At 41.0% G+C, this 14,408-nt stretch overlaps 2 protein-coding genes and 1 long non-coding RNA gene across 3 annotated transcripts in view; 2 read left to right on the top strand and 1 right to left on the bottom strand.

Moving 5' to 3' along the window:
• Positions 1–6,462, top strand: part of LOC108641109 — a 41,068-nt gene extending 34,606 nt beyond the window's left edge. Inside the window, exon 9 of the long non-coding RNA XR_001921760.3 lies at positions 5,269–6,462. This is a non-coding gene — a long non-coding RNA (uncharacterized LOC108641109). The remainder of the gene's footprint in view (positions 1–5,268) is intronic.
• Positions 712–3,040, bottom strand: LOC103755137 (neuropeptide Y receptor type 6). Its single transcript, XM_008921054.2, has 3 exons — positions 2,964–3,040; positions 2,839–2,870; positions 712–1,851 (listed from the first exon to the last, which is right to left on the bottom strand). Exon 3 carries the CDS (start codon positions 1,831–1,833, stop codon positions 712–714), a length of 1,122 nt encoding a protein of 373 aa, XP_008919302.1. The 5' UTR covers positions 1,834–1,851; positions 2,839–2,870; positions 2,964–3,040.
• A 9-nt stretch (positions 6,463–6,471) lies between the features above and the next one.
• KLHL3 (kelch like family member 3) overlaps positions 6,472–14,408 on the top strand; it is a 67,013-nt gene continuing 59,076 nt past the window's right edge. Inside the window, exon 1 of the mRNA XM_018081049.2 lies at positions 6,472–6,949. The gene's annotated coding sequence lies outside the window, so the exon portion shown is untranslated. The remainder of the gene's footprint in view (positions 6,950–14,408) is intronic.

The raw sequence follows: 14,408 nt of genomic DNA, 5'->3' as shown, positions 1-14,408 counted from the left end.
TATGTATTTCATCTTGAACAGCAAGAGCAATCTCAGTGAAGACATCTTTGCAGCAAATCAAGTTTTCAACTGCTTTAGTGCTCATAAAAAAAAAGATAGAATTCCAACTCTAGCCTTTTCCCTTGTTAAAATACGATTTCTGGGCTGGGCTGGTACTAAACCAAAACAAACTGCATGCTGGGGCTGAAAGGAAGGTGATGGAAGCTTAGGATAAATTCAGGGGCCTTCCTTACAGTGTGAACTGCCTGTAACCTGCAGGTTAACCAGGGCTGGGATCAGTGTAGGGCAGGAAAATCAAAAGGCCAGAAAACTGTGAGAAAGGCTGCTGAAGTTAGGAACACCACAGCATTCAGGGTTTACTTGGGGGAAGCTGGTGTTCAGGGAGGACATTCCATCAGTGGCTGAAATGGAAATGATTTTTTGGAGCCAAGGTTGGATGCCAGTGACTTTGAAACTGTGGATTAAAAAAGTAAGATGTTAATACTGTTTATAATTCCTTATTATTGATCTTTATGACTCTTGGAAGTGGTTTATTAGCATTAACACTATCATTAAGTACCTTTAAGAGTATGCCTATGGAAGCATAATCCTGATTTGGCTGAATTAAATGTAAAAATTTCCTCTAAACTTGATGGTAACATGACCAAGACCTACAGAAAAGAGGCCATCTGCAACGAAATACAAAATTTTGGAAACTGCTGTTGGATTATTTTATATGTCCACATGGGGATTATTTAATTTCAGAGACCCTTTAGATGCATCAGTTTGCAGATTTGAAAGGGCAATATTTTCATATTCCTCCTGTGATGCTGAGCATCTGCAGTGGTGAGCTAATACTATCAAATCCTTCTGAAAGTTCCTGTTCAGAAATCCATAGAAGATGGGGTTGATACACGTTGAGATCATGGCCACGAGGTGGCAGATGGTAAATGCCAGGTTGTGATTGCAGCTCATTAGTGCCTCGTAGTTCCAGTCAAAAACCACATTGAATATATTGAGAGGCAGCCAGCAAGCTGCAAAAGTCACAACAATTGATACCAGCATCACATTAATCCTTTTGCTTTCACCCAGCCTGCTCTCGTTCTCTCTCATCCTGTCTATTTTAAAGCGTCTCCTTCGAAGACACACAAATATCCTGAGGTAGCAGATAAAAATAAACCCCAGTGGGAAGCAGTACTGGAAAACCAGCAGGCTGGTGGTGAAAATCAGTCTCTCTGTAAGAGATGGCCATGCTTCGATGCAAGCAACCTTGTTCTTGTAGAAATCACTGTGGAAAGACAGGTGTTTGAAGGGCTCATCTGTTAATTGGTGAAATATTAAAAAAGGAAGGGATATCACGAGGGAAAGCGCCCAGATGAGAAGAATCCCCCAGTAAGCATGTGAAATATTAGGCTTCCAGCCACGTGGGTTCACAATTAACTGGTACCTCTCAACAGCAATGAGTACAAGTGAGAAAATGGAGACTGAGACAGATAAACTTTGTACGAAAGAACCCATTTTACACATTGCTTCCCCAAATATCCAGTGGTCCATTAAGGTGTATGCAACTGTGACAGGAATACACATGATACAGATCAAGACATCTGATATAGAGAGGTTGGCAATCAAAATGTTGGTAACATTTTGAGCTTCTTTCCGTCTCTTTATTATAATAATCAAGCAAAGATTTCCAAAAAGCCCCACCAGTAAAACTACGGTGTAAGCTGAGATAAGCAAGAACTCTGCAAGGAAGGAAAGCTGGCATGTGTCAAAGTTCAAAAACTGAGAAAAGCTAAAGTTAGAGACAGTTTGATTGGACAGGATCTCACTGGGGTGCTGAATGGCTTTATCCATCGTGAGGCATCTCCCAACCTATGGACAAAACCTTGTGTTATTTAGAATATACTTGGTATGGAGCTTTTCAAATTAGTGAGTACTGTGGGTCTGTCATTGCAGTTGGTGTCCTTAAGGTTTTGAGCAAATCTGATTTATTACAGTACTGGCAAAGTGAGTGGTTATTAGTGGGGTTATGTATATCTATGGATGGAGGTGGATGTCACCTTTCTGAGGTTCTGCTCTGACACTGAGCTGGGACTGTGGTGTACAAGAAGCAGCAGTGATAGCAGCTTTGGTTAAAATTGTATGGGCATTTTCATACAAATCCTCTTCTACCAACTGTGGATAAAGTTTGATTTTCAGAATGAAGTGTTTTAAGATCTGTCTCTGCTGAAGATTTAGCAAGGTTAATGAATTCCAAGGAGGATAATTAGTTGCTTTTGTATTGTCAGAAAAGAAGAACTGGGTCCTGCCATCACATTGCTAGCTTAGACATCACACTTATATTTTCTTTAGAACTACAAAGCAATGTGAGCTAATACACCAAATCCTCCTGAACTGATCAAAATTATGTATGCTTGAGCTCAAGTGGTATTCAGCACCTCTGTGAATGATATTTTGAAGGCAGTTTCCTGTTCTGCTGATGCACTGAAGGTAGCATGGCCTTTTTCCTCAACTTGAGAAAAATGTAAGCCAAACACAGATCAAATTGTAGTTGTACACACAGTTATTTCTCTGTCAGGAGTTACCAAGGGTTGTTTCATTTCCCTATGCACTGTTCACTGTTGTACAAGTTTGACAAATGATGCCCTTACATTTTTTTGTGGTTAAATGCAACATGTACTCAAGAGACACAGAGTTGATTCTTCTTTCAGCTCCAACTTAAACAGGTGTCAAGCAAAAAATCTGATATTAGCACAGTTCTTTTGTTATAAAATTAATATTATTGAGGAGAATTAGGTTCATCAGAATATCTTGAATTTATCACCAAGTGAAAAAGTATATCTTAAATTAAAGGCTCACCAGCTTTCTGGCCAGAAAGAGGTTATTTCAGCCTGGGAAAGGAAAAAAAGAAGGATGAAAACAGTTACTTTTAAAATAGGTATATGTTCTACACATATACCTTTCAAAACTCAACTTTAACTCACCTTAATTCCTTTTTGAAGTTATTGGAAAACTAGCTGGAAGGAGATAATTCTTCACCCCTAGCAATAGTGTTGAGAGCCTGTGGAGAAAGGAGAATGAAGAAGCAGTGGGAAGTTAAAGAGGATGCACAAAAAGAAGAAGGGTCAGGCGGATGTTTTATTGTTACTAGAAATAATTTGCTTATGTGTAAAAGATTTGTCAACCTTGTCATAGAAATGATTGCCATTATCTAATCACTAAGGAATAAAAGAAAAGTTTTACTTGCGTGCACAAAATTAAACACCAAATCCAGGGTTAAAATGGGAATGATTCTGTAGCTGCTTGCCCCCAGAGACTCAAAGAATATTCCAGCCAGAGTTATATCCTGGACTGCTTTATCCTGGACTGCTTTATCCTGATACTTCTGCTTGACGTAAGTTTGGATGCTTCAAATTAAGATTCTAAAAAAAAAAACCCAAACCCAAACAAAAGACAACACAACCACCTTTGGAGCATCTATTACCACTCTCATCCTGATTAAAATATCCCTTTCAACCAGCAAGTGGCTGTAGATTTATGTGACTCTATGTGGCCCTGGTGTTCCAAATATGACAATTTGTGGTCAGGGCTGGCATTAAACCCTGTAGTCTCCCTAAATAATGCACTTGGCTTGGTTACAGCTATATTGAGGGAATGGCATGGAAACCTGCACAATCATTCTGCAAAAGCCATTCAAGTCTGGTGGCTCAGATAGATTTTGTAGTCCCTTGCAGGTGTCCCTGCTCCAGCAGGGCAAGAACAAGAGCTGGGTACCTGACTATGTGTGCTCCAGCCTCCAAAAACTGTTCTCCTAATGAGTCCAGGAGCAGGGACAGGGGTTGTGGATCGAGCACAGTCACACCCAGTGGCTGGGCAACAGCCCCTCTTTCCTGGATTGCAGGAACCACTTTTCCCTGGAGCAGCACTAATTGCCTGGCTGGATTTGTCCCACTGAGGGATGAATGTGCTGGGAGAGCAAGAGGCAGTAAATGGTACATTTACCACCAACAGTGGCAGCTGTTGCCCCGATGAGCTTTGCTGCCACTGGAGAAGTGTGAGGGTCCAAAGTCTGGCTGCTTTGCCCCCAGGGTGGTCCTTCCCTTTGCACTGCCTGTGGTGGTCACCTGGCACAGATCTGAGCCCTGGCCCTTGAGAAGAGGTCAGGTGTCAGCAGGGGAACTGGCCTGGGAGCAGATCCCTTCAGAGACAACCTCTGCTCTTCCCTGCTTTTTATGTGAGCAGGAGAAGCTGTGGGGGCTCAAAGGCCATGAGGCTGAGCCAAGTTTGTAATATTTTATGCACTATTTGCTAAGCTTGCTTATTTATCCATGGTTGCACCCCACAGTTTGATAGCAAGTGCTGAATGTCCTCTCCCAAGGATTCAGGGTGGCTGGTAGGGCTTCCTTGGCATTTGGGAAAAGTCTCTGTACTGACCTAATCAGTTCACTCACTACATCAGTTTTAGGCACACTCTCCATCTGCACTGTCCTTTTCTCAGGAAAAAGTGTAATTACTTTGCACTGTTTGGTTTGTGCTGGGAGTTAAAAAGTGCAGTACCTGCCATTCTGCAAGGCAATTTAAACATTTCCTTGGCAATAAAACCATTACACCTGTCTTGTTAAACAACTGGAATATTCATAGAATTAAAAAAAATAAGTTACTCTAATACTTACTGAATGTTGAACTATATTGTAATAAATACTGGCATTTCTAAAGCTAAAAAATGTTAGAGAATGTGGAATCAGTGTCCTTGAACCACAGCTACAGCTGATATCAGAATTGAAGTGTTTTATAGAAAGAACTAATTACTTCAACCTCTAATTCATGCATTTTTAAAAAGATTCTCTACCATAGTGAGAGTTTAACACTATAAGCTGTTAGAGACCCCTCAGCCTAGTTGTTTCATTCCTGTCTGCAGAAACATCACTGAAATGTTCCTAAGCAAAAGAAAGGTTTAAAATAAAATGAGTTTTAAAAAGGCTTTCTTTCCTTAGTATTTGCTTACCTGTGATAAAGATGAATAGTCCCATCCCTTCAAGGTGACCAGTAAATGTTTCAATTACAAACATTGTTAATTAAGTTCCAAAGTATTGCACAGACAACATGTGGAGGAAATTTCCCATTAAATTTTAAATATAGGAGGTACAAAAGAAAATAATGCTTTAAAAGATATATTTCAGTAACTTTTGCCAGAGTTTTACAGATTTTCTGACTTCTTACCTGCTGAAAAATTCAAGTCATATCCACACTGCCTTTAACAATTTTCCTCTTCCCTTTTTGTGCTTACAGAGCCAGCAAAAACATCTTCTTTGTGTACAACAGAATCCGGAGCAAAGCCATCTGCTGCTAAAGCAATACTTAAACTCTCCCTTCTTCTCTTCCTGAAACAAACCACAGATCCACAATTTCCAAGTGTGCTGAATCCACCAGGCTGCAGGAAGGCTGCTGAGGAATAAAACAAGCTCTGGAATCCAAGAAGAGGCGAACAGCAGTGAGCAGGGAGGAGGAAGGACCAGTAGTCATGGGGATGGATTTTCCTCCACTGTGCAGTTTCCCTCCACCTTGTCAAACACCTTATCTTGCAATTTCATTCTCAATTATTTAATCTGTTCTGTAGTACAAATGTTTTCCCTATGTTGGATTTCATATATAAATATCTGCAGATGGCATATTGCTTTCTGAACTGATATGACTGTACATGAACCTGCTTGGAAAGAGCATGCACACCCTATTAAGTGTATCATTTGCCTTATTGTAATTAAGATAATGAGATTTTCACTATAAATTGATATTTTAGTTTATACTCCACAGATACAAAAATATTCCTGAAAAGCAAAGCATGGCACATTGCATTAGCACATGGTGAAAAGGGGCATTATTTTTATTATTGTTTTTCCAGTAAAAGTTCATATATTTTGCAGTCACTTATTTACAAATATTAGTATTCAATTCAGTGTTTCCCTACTAAATATTTAGAGTGGACATTTATGGGATAGGAAAGGAACTGTTTTTCTTAGGATGTGGTAAGTTGCTGTATAAACTCTTGAATTAGTACCTGGGTCCACTTAAGCCCTAATATCTCAATCTGTGTTTTTTTGAGAGAATGATTTTTGAAAAGCAGTAGTAGGATTGTTGGGATGAGCAATACTGATGAAACTGCTGTTTAGAACTAATTATCTGGAAATATTGTTGGTTGTCATGCTACTGTATTTGCAGAAACTAGGGATGGGGTGGAGGAGCCTCTGTCATCCCCAGACAAACCTCCTGCTTCTCATATATTTCTATCTGTGATGTATTCGTCCAGCCTGTTTTTTAACCATCTGTGGTAATCCTACATTAGGTACTCAAGAGCCTAATTTACTGTTAGGAAGACTCCTTAACACCTCCCCCTAAAACTTCCTTCTCTTTAGTTTAGCCCATTGCTTTTTATTCTAGGTGTGGTCTGGCAGTTCTGACATTTTAACCAAAAATGCTACAATACAATCAATGCTTTTCTAAAGCATTTCTAGAACTTGCTGGTTTTGGTTATGTCAAAAATACTACAAAAACAAAGCTTTGCCAAAGTACTTTAGAAATTCTGCTTCTGGTTGTACTGTAACCCAAGGAAGTGAATCAGGACTTGAACATGCAGTGTGCAAGATAGGCGTCAGAACAAGCCATAAAAATGCATTATGTGTTTATAAAGGGAATAAGTCAACAAAATTAAAAGATGTTCTGATTCTATTTAAAAATTTCAAAGGTCAATTTGCTTATTGACATACGCCTCTGTTTCCAGTATAACTCTGTGCAGTCCTTCATCTGCGGAAAAACTGGAGTGTTTAAAGTGGGATCCCTTGGTTTTATGGGCACATCAACCTGCTGCCTAGTGTGGATTTAATTGTGCTGTAACCTGGATGTGAGTTAGATCACATCCAGCATCAGAGGCCTGTGGGTGTAGCTGCTCCTGGTGTGCTCAAGCCTGATGTCAAAGGTGTGTATGCTGAGTGGGACCTATGGCTGGGTAGGAGGGATCGTGGTACGTTGTTTTCAGTCAAATGCTGGAGTGTCTGTTTGCAAAACAGGTTAATGGATACCAGAATCGTGTTTGCTTTTTATCAATGATCATGTTGTTTCTAAAGTGCTCAGTATTAAGTGATGGGTGAAGCACCATAATAGACAGTTTTTGAAGTCTAAGTTTGTAGTAACTTCTGTTGCACTGACAACAATGCGTTTGTGAAAAATTCTCTAGTATGTCAGTCCTTCGAGTTCTCCTTTTGCTTTGGCATTTACATGATTCCTTGCCCAGCAGGAGTCTTGGCTGGTGGTTGATCACTCTAAACTTTTGCTGTTGCTTAGTTGCTTCTCTCATGTAGCTGTGTAGAAGTGCTTGTTCCTGGTGCAGCCCCTTCCTCAGAAAGCAAGATTTAGTACAGATGTGGAATTTCTCAGCTTCCCAGGTGAAAGAGTTCTTTAACAGCAGATCAGCCAAGAGCTGGTTCAGTGACCTGTAACACCTCTGAAGAGTCATGGAATCACAGAGTGTTAAGGGTTCTATCCCTTAAAGATCACCCAGTTCCACCCCCTGCCATGGGCAGGGACACCTTCCACTAGCCCAGGTTGCTCCAAACCCCATCCAAGCTGGCCTTGGACACTTCCAGGGATGGGGCAGCCACAGCTTCTCTGGGTAACCTGTGCCAGGGCCTCCCCACCCTCACAGGGAAGAACTTTTTCCCAATATCCCATCTAACCCTTTCCTCTGTCAGTGTGAAGCCATTCCCTCTCATCCTGTCCCTCCAGGCCCTTGTCCAAAGTCCCTCTCCAGCTCTCCTGGAGCTCCTTTAGGCAGTGGAAGGGGCTCCAAGGTCTCCCCAGAGCCTTCTCTTCTCCAGGCTGAACACCCCCAGCTCTCCCAGCCTGGCTCCATAGTAGAGCTACTTGGAGCATCCAGCTTTTGGAGCATCTTCATGGCCTCATCTGGACTCACTCCAACAGATCCACATAGTTCTTACCTTGGGAGCTCCAGAGCTGGAGGCAGCACTGCAGGAGGGGGTCTCAGAGGGGCAGAATCCCCTCCCTCATTGCTGCCTTTGCTGCCTTTGCCTCTCTGGGCTGCAAACACACATTCTCAGCTCGTGTTGAGCTTCTTGTCAACCAACACCCCCAAGTCTTTCTCCTGGAATATTTCCTCCTAATAAGCACTATTCCTTATAGCACTTCAAAGAGGCCTAGAAAAATAGACAAGAATAATTGGAAATCTCCTGTGTTAGTGTCAGATGTGCCGGTTAATGCCAGGAAAGTAAGATAATGTGCTCTGATGGAGGAAAAACACAGTCCCTGCACATTTCCCTGTTTTGTGGAGAGATCAACACCCTGCTAAGGGATCTTCAGTAAATAGCTTCTAATGTGACCAAACTAGCAACATCTGAATATTAGCTAAGTATGCACTGTAATTTTTTCCCCAATGATGCGTATGTGTAAGTCTGAGCACTGCTCCATGATTCAGAATTTTTTTCCTAATTGGAAAAAAATTATCACAAAAATCACTCGTGTTCACTACCCAGGGTTTAGGTTTCACTCCATTATACTGCATAGCTCTAGAGGACTGCTTTACAACATCCTCATTCTGATTCTTAATTCTGATTCTCAATTAGCTCATGCCTAGAATGAAAAGTCAACTGTTTGAAAATCTGATTTAACTATAAATGAGTTACTTATAATGGCATATTCATTTTTAAAGTTATGTCATGCCACGAACTGTTGGCTATTTTCTGGACCTTATTCAGTTGGCACAGAGATGGAGATGGATATACTCCCTGGCTGGAAGGTTAGCATCTTGATTTTTTGGGTCAGCCAAGTCACTGTTCTCACTGAAAAAGAGATAAGATATGTGAGTAATTGTAATAGGAGTGTGACTGTGTTAATTCATATTTTATAATAGATTCCACTTTCCAAATCCTGATTCAATTCTTTGTATCTTTCCAGAACTTCTCCAGCTGATTTTTACCCAAAGTGATCTCTGCCAAAAAATAAATTATTTCAATAGCTCACAGACTTGGGAGGAATATGATAAAGTGTATCTCTGGTTTGTTTTTTCCCCATTCTACAGTCTTTTTATAACAACACTGTGAGCACCAAACCCTGCTGTTCTCATGCCATGACATCTTTCAGTGTCCTAATTGTTAATTAAGAAATACTTATATAATCAAAAGGTTTTTCCTGTTAATCTGTTTCAATTTTCCAGCATGTTTCAAACTGTAATAGCAGTTTTGATTTTCTGAATTCAAAATATGAATTCTAGATTGCTATTTTGTGCCTTGGAAGGCTCACTTCCCACCACCTCATTTTAAAATTTCTTGAATAGCACGGATGTCTTACAGCTAATTCCAGGCAGGTACTTACTGAGCTTCATGGCACAACTCTGCCTGCTGTGTTCAAACAAAGCTAAATGTCAGTCATGCAAAAGCTCCACAAAACCACCCTACAGAGGTTCTGTGGAATGAGAAATAGATGGAGGCCAGGAATAGCTAAGGGAAAAAAAATAAAAAGCAAGTAGATTTTAATTCAACTGGAAAATACATAATGAAAGATTTGCAGATGAGAAAGATCAGAGTGTGGCTGAGATTGCTGCTGGCTCCAGGTCTTCCCTTGGCAAAACTTATGATCCTGGACTAAGATTCAGTGAAAGATCTCCCCTCTCACATCTGTCACAGCATTGCTATGTTCTTTGATCCTTCACAAGAACCTTGACTTTTCAGACCATATTTTGCTGCCTTACTTTCATCCTATCACTTCAAATTATGACCAGCTTTTATATAAAATTTTAGGAAAGGGAAGAAAGGAAATCAAGCATTATTACAGAAGAGTGAAAAGATGAAAGAGGGAAAGAGAAATTGAACTTCAGAGGCAAGAGGAGGGAGGGCAGGATTTAAGGAAAAATGTAATGTAAGTCCAAAGAAAAGGATGCAAATTCAATTCTCCGATGACTTCCCACTTCACCCTTCACAAAGGTGTGTTTCTCTCTTCAGCAAACTCCCCTTACAAAGAGCTCAGGGAAGATTTTGTTCAGTAGATAAACTTTGATACCACTTACTGAAGAAATAGTTCCTCTGGGTTATTCTGTAGTTACCTTTTTATCTGTAGATATCTTATTTTGCATTAAGCAGATACAAGAGAGGGGAGTGTTTTATTCCCCATCAGAATTCACACAGGGGAGATATTTTTATCCTGAGGGGTGTCATGTTCAAACTTTAGGGAGACAAAGGACTATCCAGTTCCCTCTCAGTGCTTTTTAATCAGTCTTTTTCAACAAAAACCCCTCTCCCAACCAGCGCTAATTCATTAGAATCTCCAAAGTAAGATCAGAGGTTTGATGTTCATGCAGATTAAAGTAAAAACAGCTGAACAGAGTGAAAGATAAACCTTTGATAAAAAGGCAAGAGCTCTCTCAAAAACAGCTGTAGATCTTCCACAAGTTTTCACACCTGTAGCTAAACCAAGGTGCCAGGATGGGGAAGCTTCTGGTGCTGCTGGATGTTTTACCCAAAATGTCTTCTTATGACCTGCACAATTACTCACTGCCTGAGGTGTTGGTCTGGCTAAGAGTGGGACTTGCAAAAGCCTAATAATATCTCTTTGAAATGATGAGATTAAAAACCCTTGCCTGAATGTGTGCAGATCTCAGGGTGATGTGGGAAATTATCGTTGATCTCCCATATTCCCAACTGTTCCACCTATGCACAGTTAGAAAAACCTGGATGAAGTGTAGCTAAGATGGTGTTATAGTCAATGCAGAACTAATTCAGCAAAATGTCTGCAAGAAGGACTCCTGTGGGTAAGTTAAAAGAATATGATTTTGTGTTTATATGAAGGTAAAAGAATACGATTTTTGTGTTTATATGAAGGTTTATGTAAAATATTTATAAGAGCTACTTGTGACTAATGTTCTTCTATTGCCCCTCATGCTCTTTTCCAAAACTTCATTGTTCCTTTTCTGTCTTGGCAGTTTGGACTCATTGAAGAATAGCACAAGAGTATGTTTCTTTAGTGATAAAAATTCATATAAACAATTCCTTAATAACTTATTTTGTATAATCTTTTACTCAGAATATATAGTAGCATAGGAAGCCTAGTGCTGGAAAGGGACTGTTCAGATGTCTTTTTTATGATCTCTTAAGCAGTGATGCCCTCCTGTGGACTCCAGACAGTATGATTTCTACTGGAAAAACTGGAAAGTTATATGCATGAAAACGATGTGGTTTCTTTCTAACACTCTAATTAAGGACACTCTAACTAAAATATCCTATGATGACATTTAACATAGGGCATTATTTGGCCAGTGCTTCTGGTTTGAGAAATACATTTCCTTTAGGTGGATGACACAGGTGGAGCTTTTATCTGAAAAAGTGCCTAAATTTAGAAATTTCAGGTGCTTACACAATGATTTTTATTTATTCTACAGGTTGCTATCAGAATTGAAACAATGTTTTGCTGCAACTGCCCTGTCAGAAGGGGAAGAGTACATATTTCTTTTGCATGGTGCTTTCCTAGGAATTTTTAAACACATGGGAGAGGGTTATGCATTTACTCATTTACAGTTAGAAACAGTTCAAAGGTATGGTGGAAAAGGGCATTTCAGGAGCAGGGAAAGCCACCTAGTTCATAGGAATGTGTATAACAAGTGCCTGGCTGCACAGATGTGCTGGTTTAAAAGTTAACCAGCAGGGGGAATGAACCCAACTCAAAGGAGAGATTATAAGTCAGAATAACAATTTATTAAAATAATACAGTAAGTACAATAATACAAACAAACAATTGGTCTCAATCCACAAAAACCCAAATGTGTAACCCAGTACCCTGGGGCCTGAACAAAGTGGTGTTCCTTGGGCCCTGTTTGAGTCCAAAGTAAAGGGAGAGGGGAAGAACCTGCTGGTGGGAGAGCTGCTGCAGTCTGGGCAGAACTGGTGATTGCAGTCCAGTGGTGGTCTAAGTCTGGTTGAGAGCGATGAGATGCAGCCGTCCTCTGGATCCCACGAGTGGGTTGAAAAATGTTCCAAAACTCCAAGATTATATATCCTCCAGTTCAGGCAGGAATGTTCAGTGCTCCCCTCAGGGCGGGGAGTTTCACAAAGGGTGTGAGGACAGAAACATCCTCCTATCTCACAGGCCTCTTAACACCTAGTTTATAGCCTGAGGAGTCAGGCTCTATGGGCAGAAGGTGCAAATAGTCTATTGACAACAATAGTCTAGTTTCTGGGAAATGACATGGAAGGCTATAGAATACAGTTTTGGGTTACACCCACCATGCTCTATGGGCAGAGGGTGCGAATAGTCTATTGACAACAATAGTCTAGTTTCTGGGAAATGACATGGAAGGCTATAGAATACAGTTTTGGGTTACACCCACCATGATGAACTGATCTCAGCTGTCCTAACTAGGACAACAGATCAGGTGACTGGATGCCTCACCAGGCATGAATCCGACAGGAATTGCAGAGGTCCGGCTGGAATCTCCACAGCAGCTCAGATGACTTGGGAAGTATGAAAGTCTGGGAGACTCAGAAGAAACTGATGCTCAGCTGTCTAGGAAACCTCCTTCCCCAGGGCCACAGAAGGACACCAGGTCAAGTGGAGTTTGGCCTTTCTGTAGTGTCAGAGGAGACATTTTCACCTGCAAGTGATGGGAATGTTTGTCTGAAAGGCGTTTTCCTTTCATTAATCAACCGAGTCAGAAGTGCAAATGAAGAGGAAGGATTTGGGCTACACTTGAGTAGTGTCAGTGACTTATTTTTCCTACTGATTTACTCACATCTTAAAGACCCTCATGTCCTCCTCCTGATGCAAGCAGTGACTCCTTTCTCTGATCTCTTCCTTGGCCTACTTGTCTGTCTTGTTGTCAGGCAGAGAAAGTGAGCTGCAAACAAGCCTTCTCTTTCTTCGTTATCCACTGAGGCCACGAGAAGCTCCTCTTAAATTTTCTTCCTTTTTGCTGTAAATTATTATGGGTCTATAAAACTCTCATGGATTATTTTCTACATGAAACATATTAATTTTTCTGGCAAAGGGCCACACAGTTTTTACAATAACTAGTAAGCGAAATATAGTTTTGTGTTTCCTGTAATTGTGTGGAGCTTGCAGATGGCCTCTGGGAAGAAGCTTTTTATTTAATAGAGTAGGATATATTTGTTTATTTTTAAACCACAAACACTTCAGTGACACTACGAGCATATTCTTTTTACCAGATAAAATGATTGTGTCTGTTCATGCATTGAGATAAATGGATTTAAACATGTGACATCATGTTCAGCCTCTCTGGACTTCCTCTGGGGCTGTGGTTAACCAACCTTCCAGCACAGTCAGTGTTACACTTGTGTCTGCCAGTCTCCAAGGGAGCATTTCCAATTCATCTCCATCAGGGGGCTGTTGCAGTTCTGCTTCCTTCCTCCTGCCAGCACCAGCAGATCATGCGAAAAAAAACTGTTTCAGAAAGCTGAGGCAGCTGAAAACTTAAGTTCTTTTTCGTGATAAAATTATTTTTGGCTGTCTCAGTTCTCTTAAGTGCATTGCTGTGTGTTTGCACAAGCATCAAGGCTGGCACATGGGAAAAGGCAGGATTCCAGGGCTGGAGCAAAGCAATCCCAGAGCATATCAGCTCAGACAACTGTGGAATTACATCCTGACACGGTGCTCCAGTGCAAAACTGTAACGGTGGGTGAATTGAACCACACTGTGAACTGACCTTCAAGGAAAGAACATTTCACCGCAAAAGCCATTCTTAGGTCCTGTGTAATTTTTAACATAAACCCCAGTGGCTGTAAGACAAAAAAAAAAAAATCCTGTCTGGTGAAAAATTCACTAAATTTGAAAGTAGTGCTGCAGTCTTCATGCTGGCAATGTTTAAGGTACTATTAAAGAAAAAAAAAAAGAAAAAAAGGGAAAGGAAATTGATCTCGCTATTAGTCATTTCATAGGGCTCACATACCCTTGAACTCTAGTTATTTCTCTGAGAAAATACCTCCTTTTCAGAGATTTAAGGATGAGGAGGCAGGGATAGAGTTGGAAAGAGGATTGGGAAACGGGGGAGGAAACAGTAGCTGGAAAAGTGAGTGAGAAGGAATCACAGAGTCTTTGAGGTTGGAAAAGCCTTCCGAGCTCATCGAGTCCAACTGTTCCCCCAGCGCTGCCAAGGCCACCACTAACCCATGTCCCGAGGTGCCACATCCACACCTCTGTTAAATCTCTCCAGGGACGGTGACTCCACCACTGTCCTGGGCAGCTGTGCCAGGGCTGGACAGTCTTTTCTGTGAAGAATTTTTTCCTGATATCCAATCTCACTCTTCCCTCTCCTCCTGTCCCTTGTTCCCTGGGAGCAGAGCCCGACCCCTCCCAGCTCCCCCCTCCTGTCAGGGGGTTGCAGAGCCAGAAGATCCCCCCTGAGCCTCCTTTTCTCCAGG

Source organism: Manacus vitellinus, unplaced genomic scaffold (genome assembly GCF_001715985.3).
Source record: "Manacus vitellinus isolate BGI_N305 unplaced genomic scaffold, ASM171598v3 scaffold_51_pilon, whole genome shotgun sequence".
Classification (NCBI taxonomy): Eukaryota; Metazoa; Chordata; class Aves; order Passeriformes; family Pipridae; genus Manacus; species Manacus vitellinus.
This window is presented reverse-complemented; position numbering and strand designations above follow the sequence as displayed.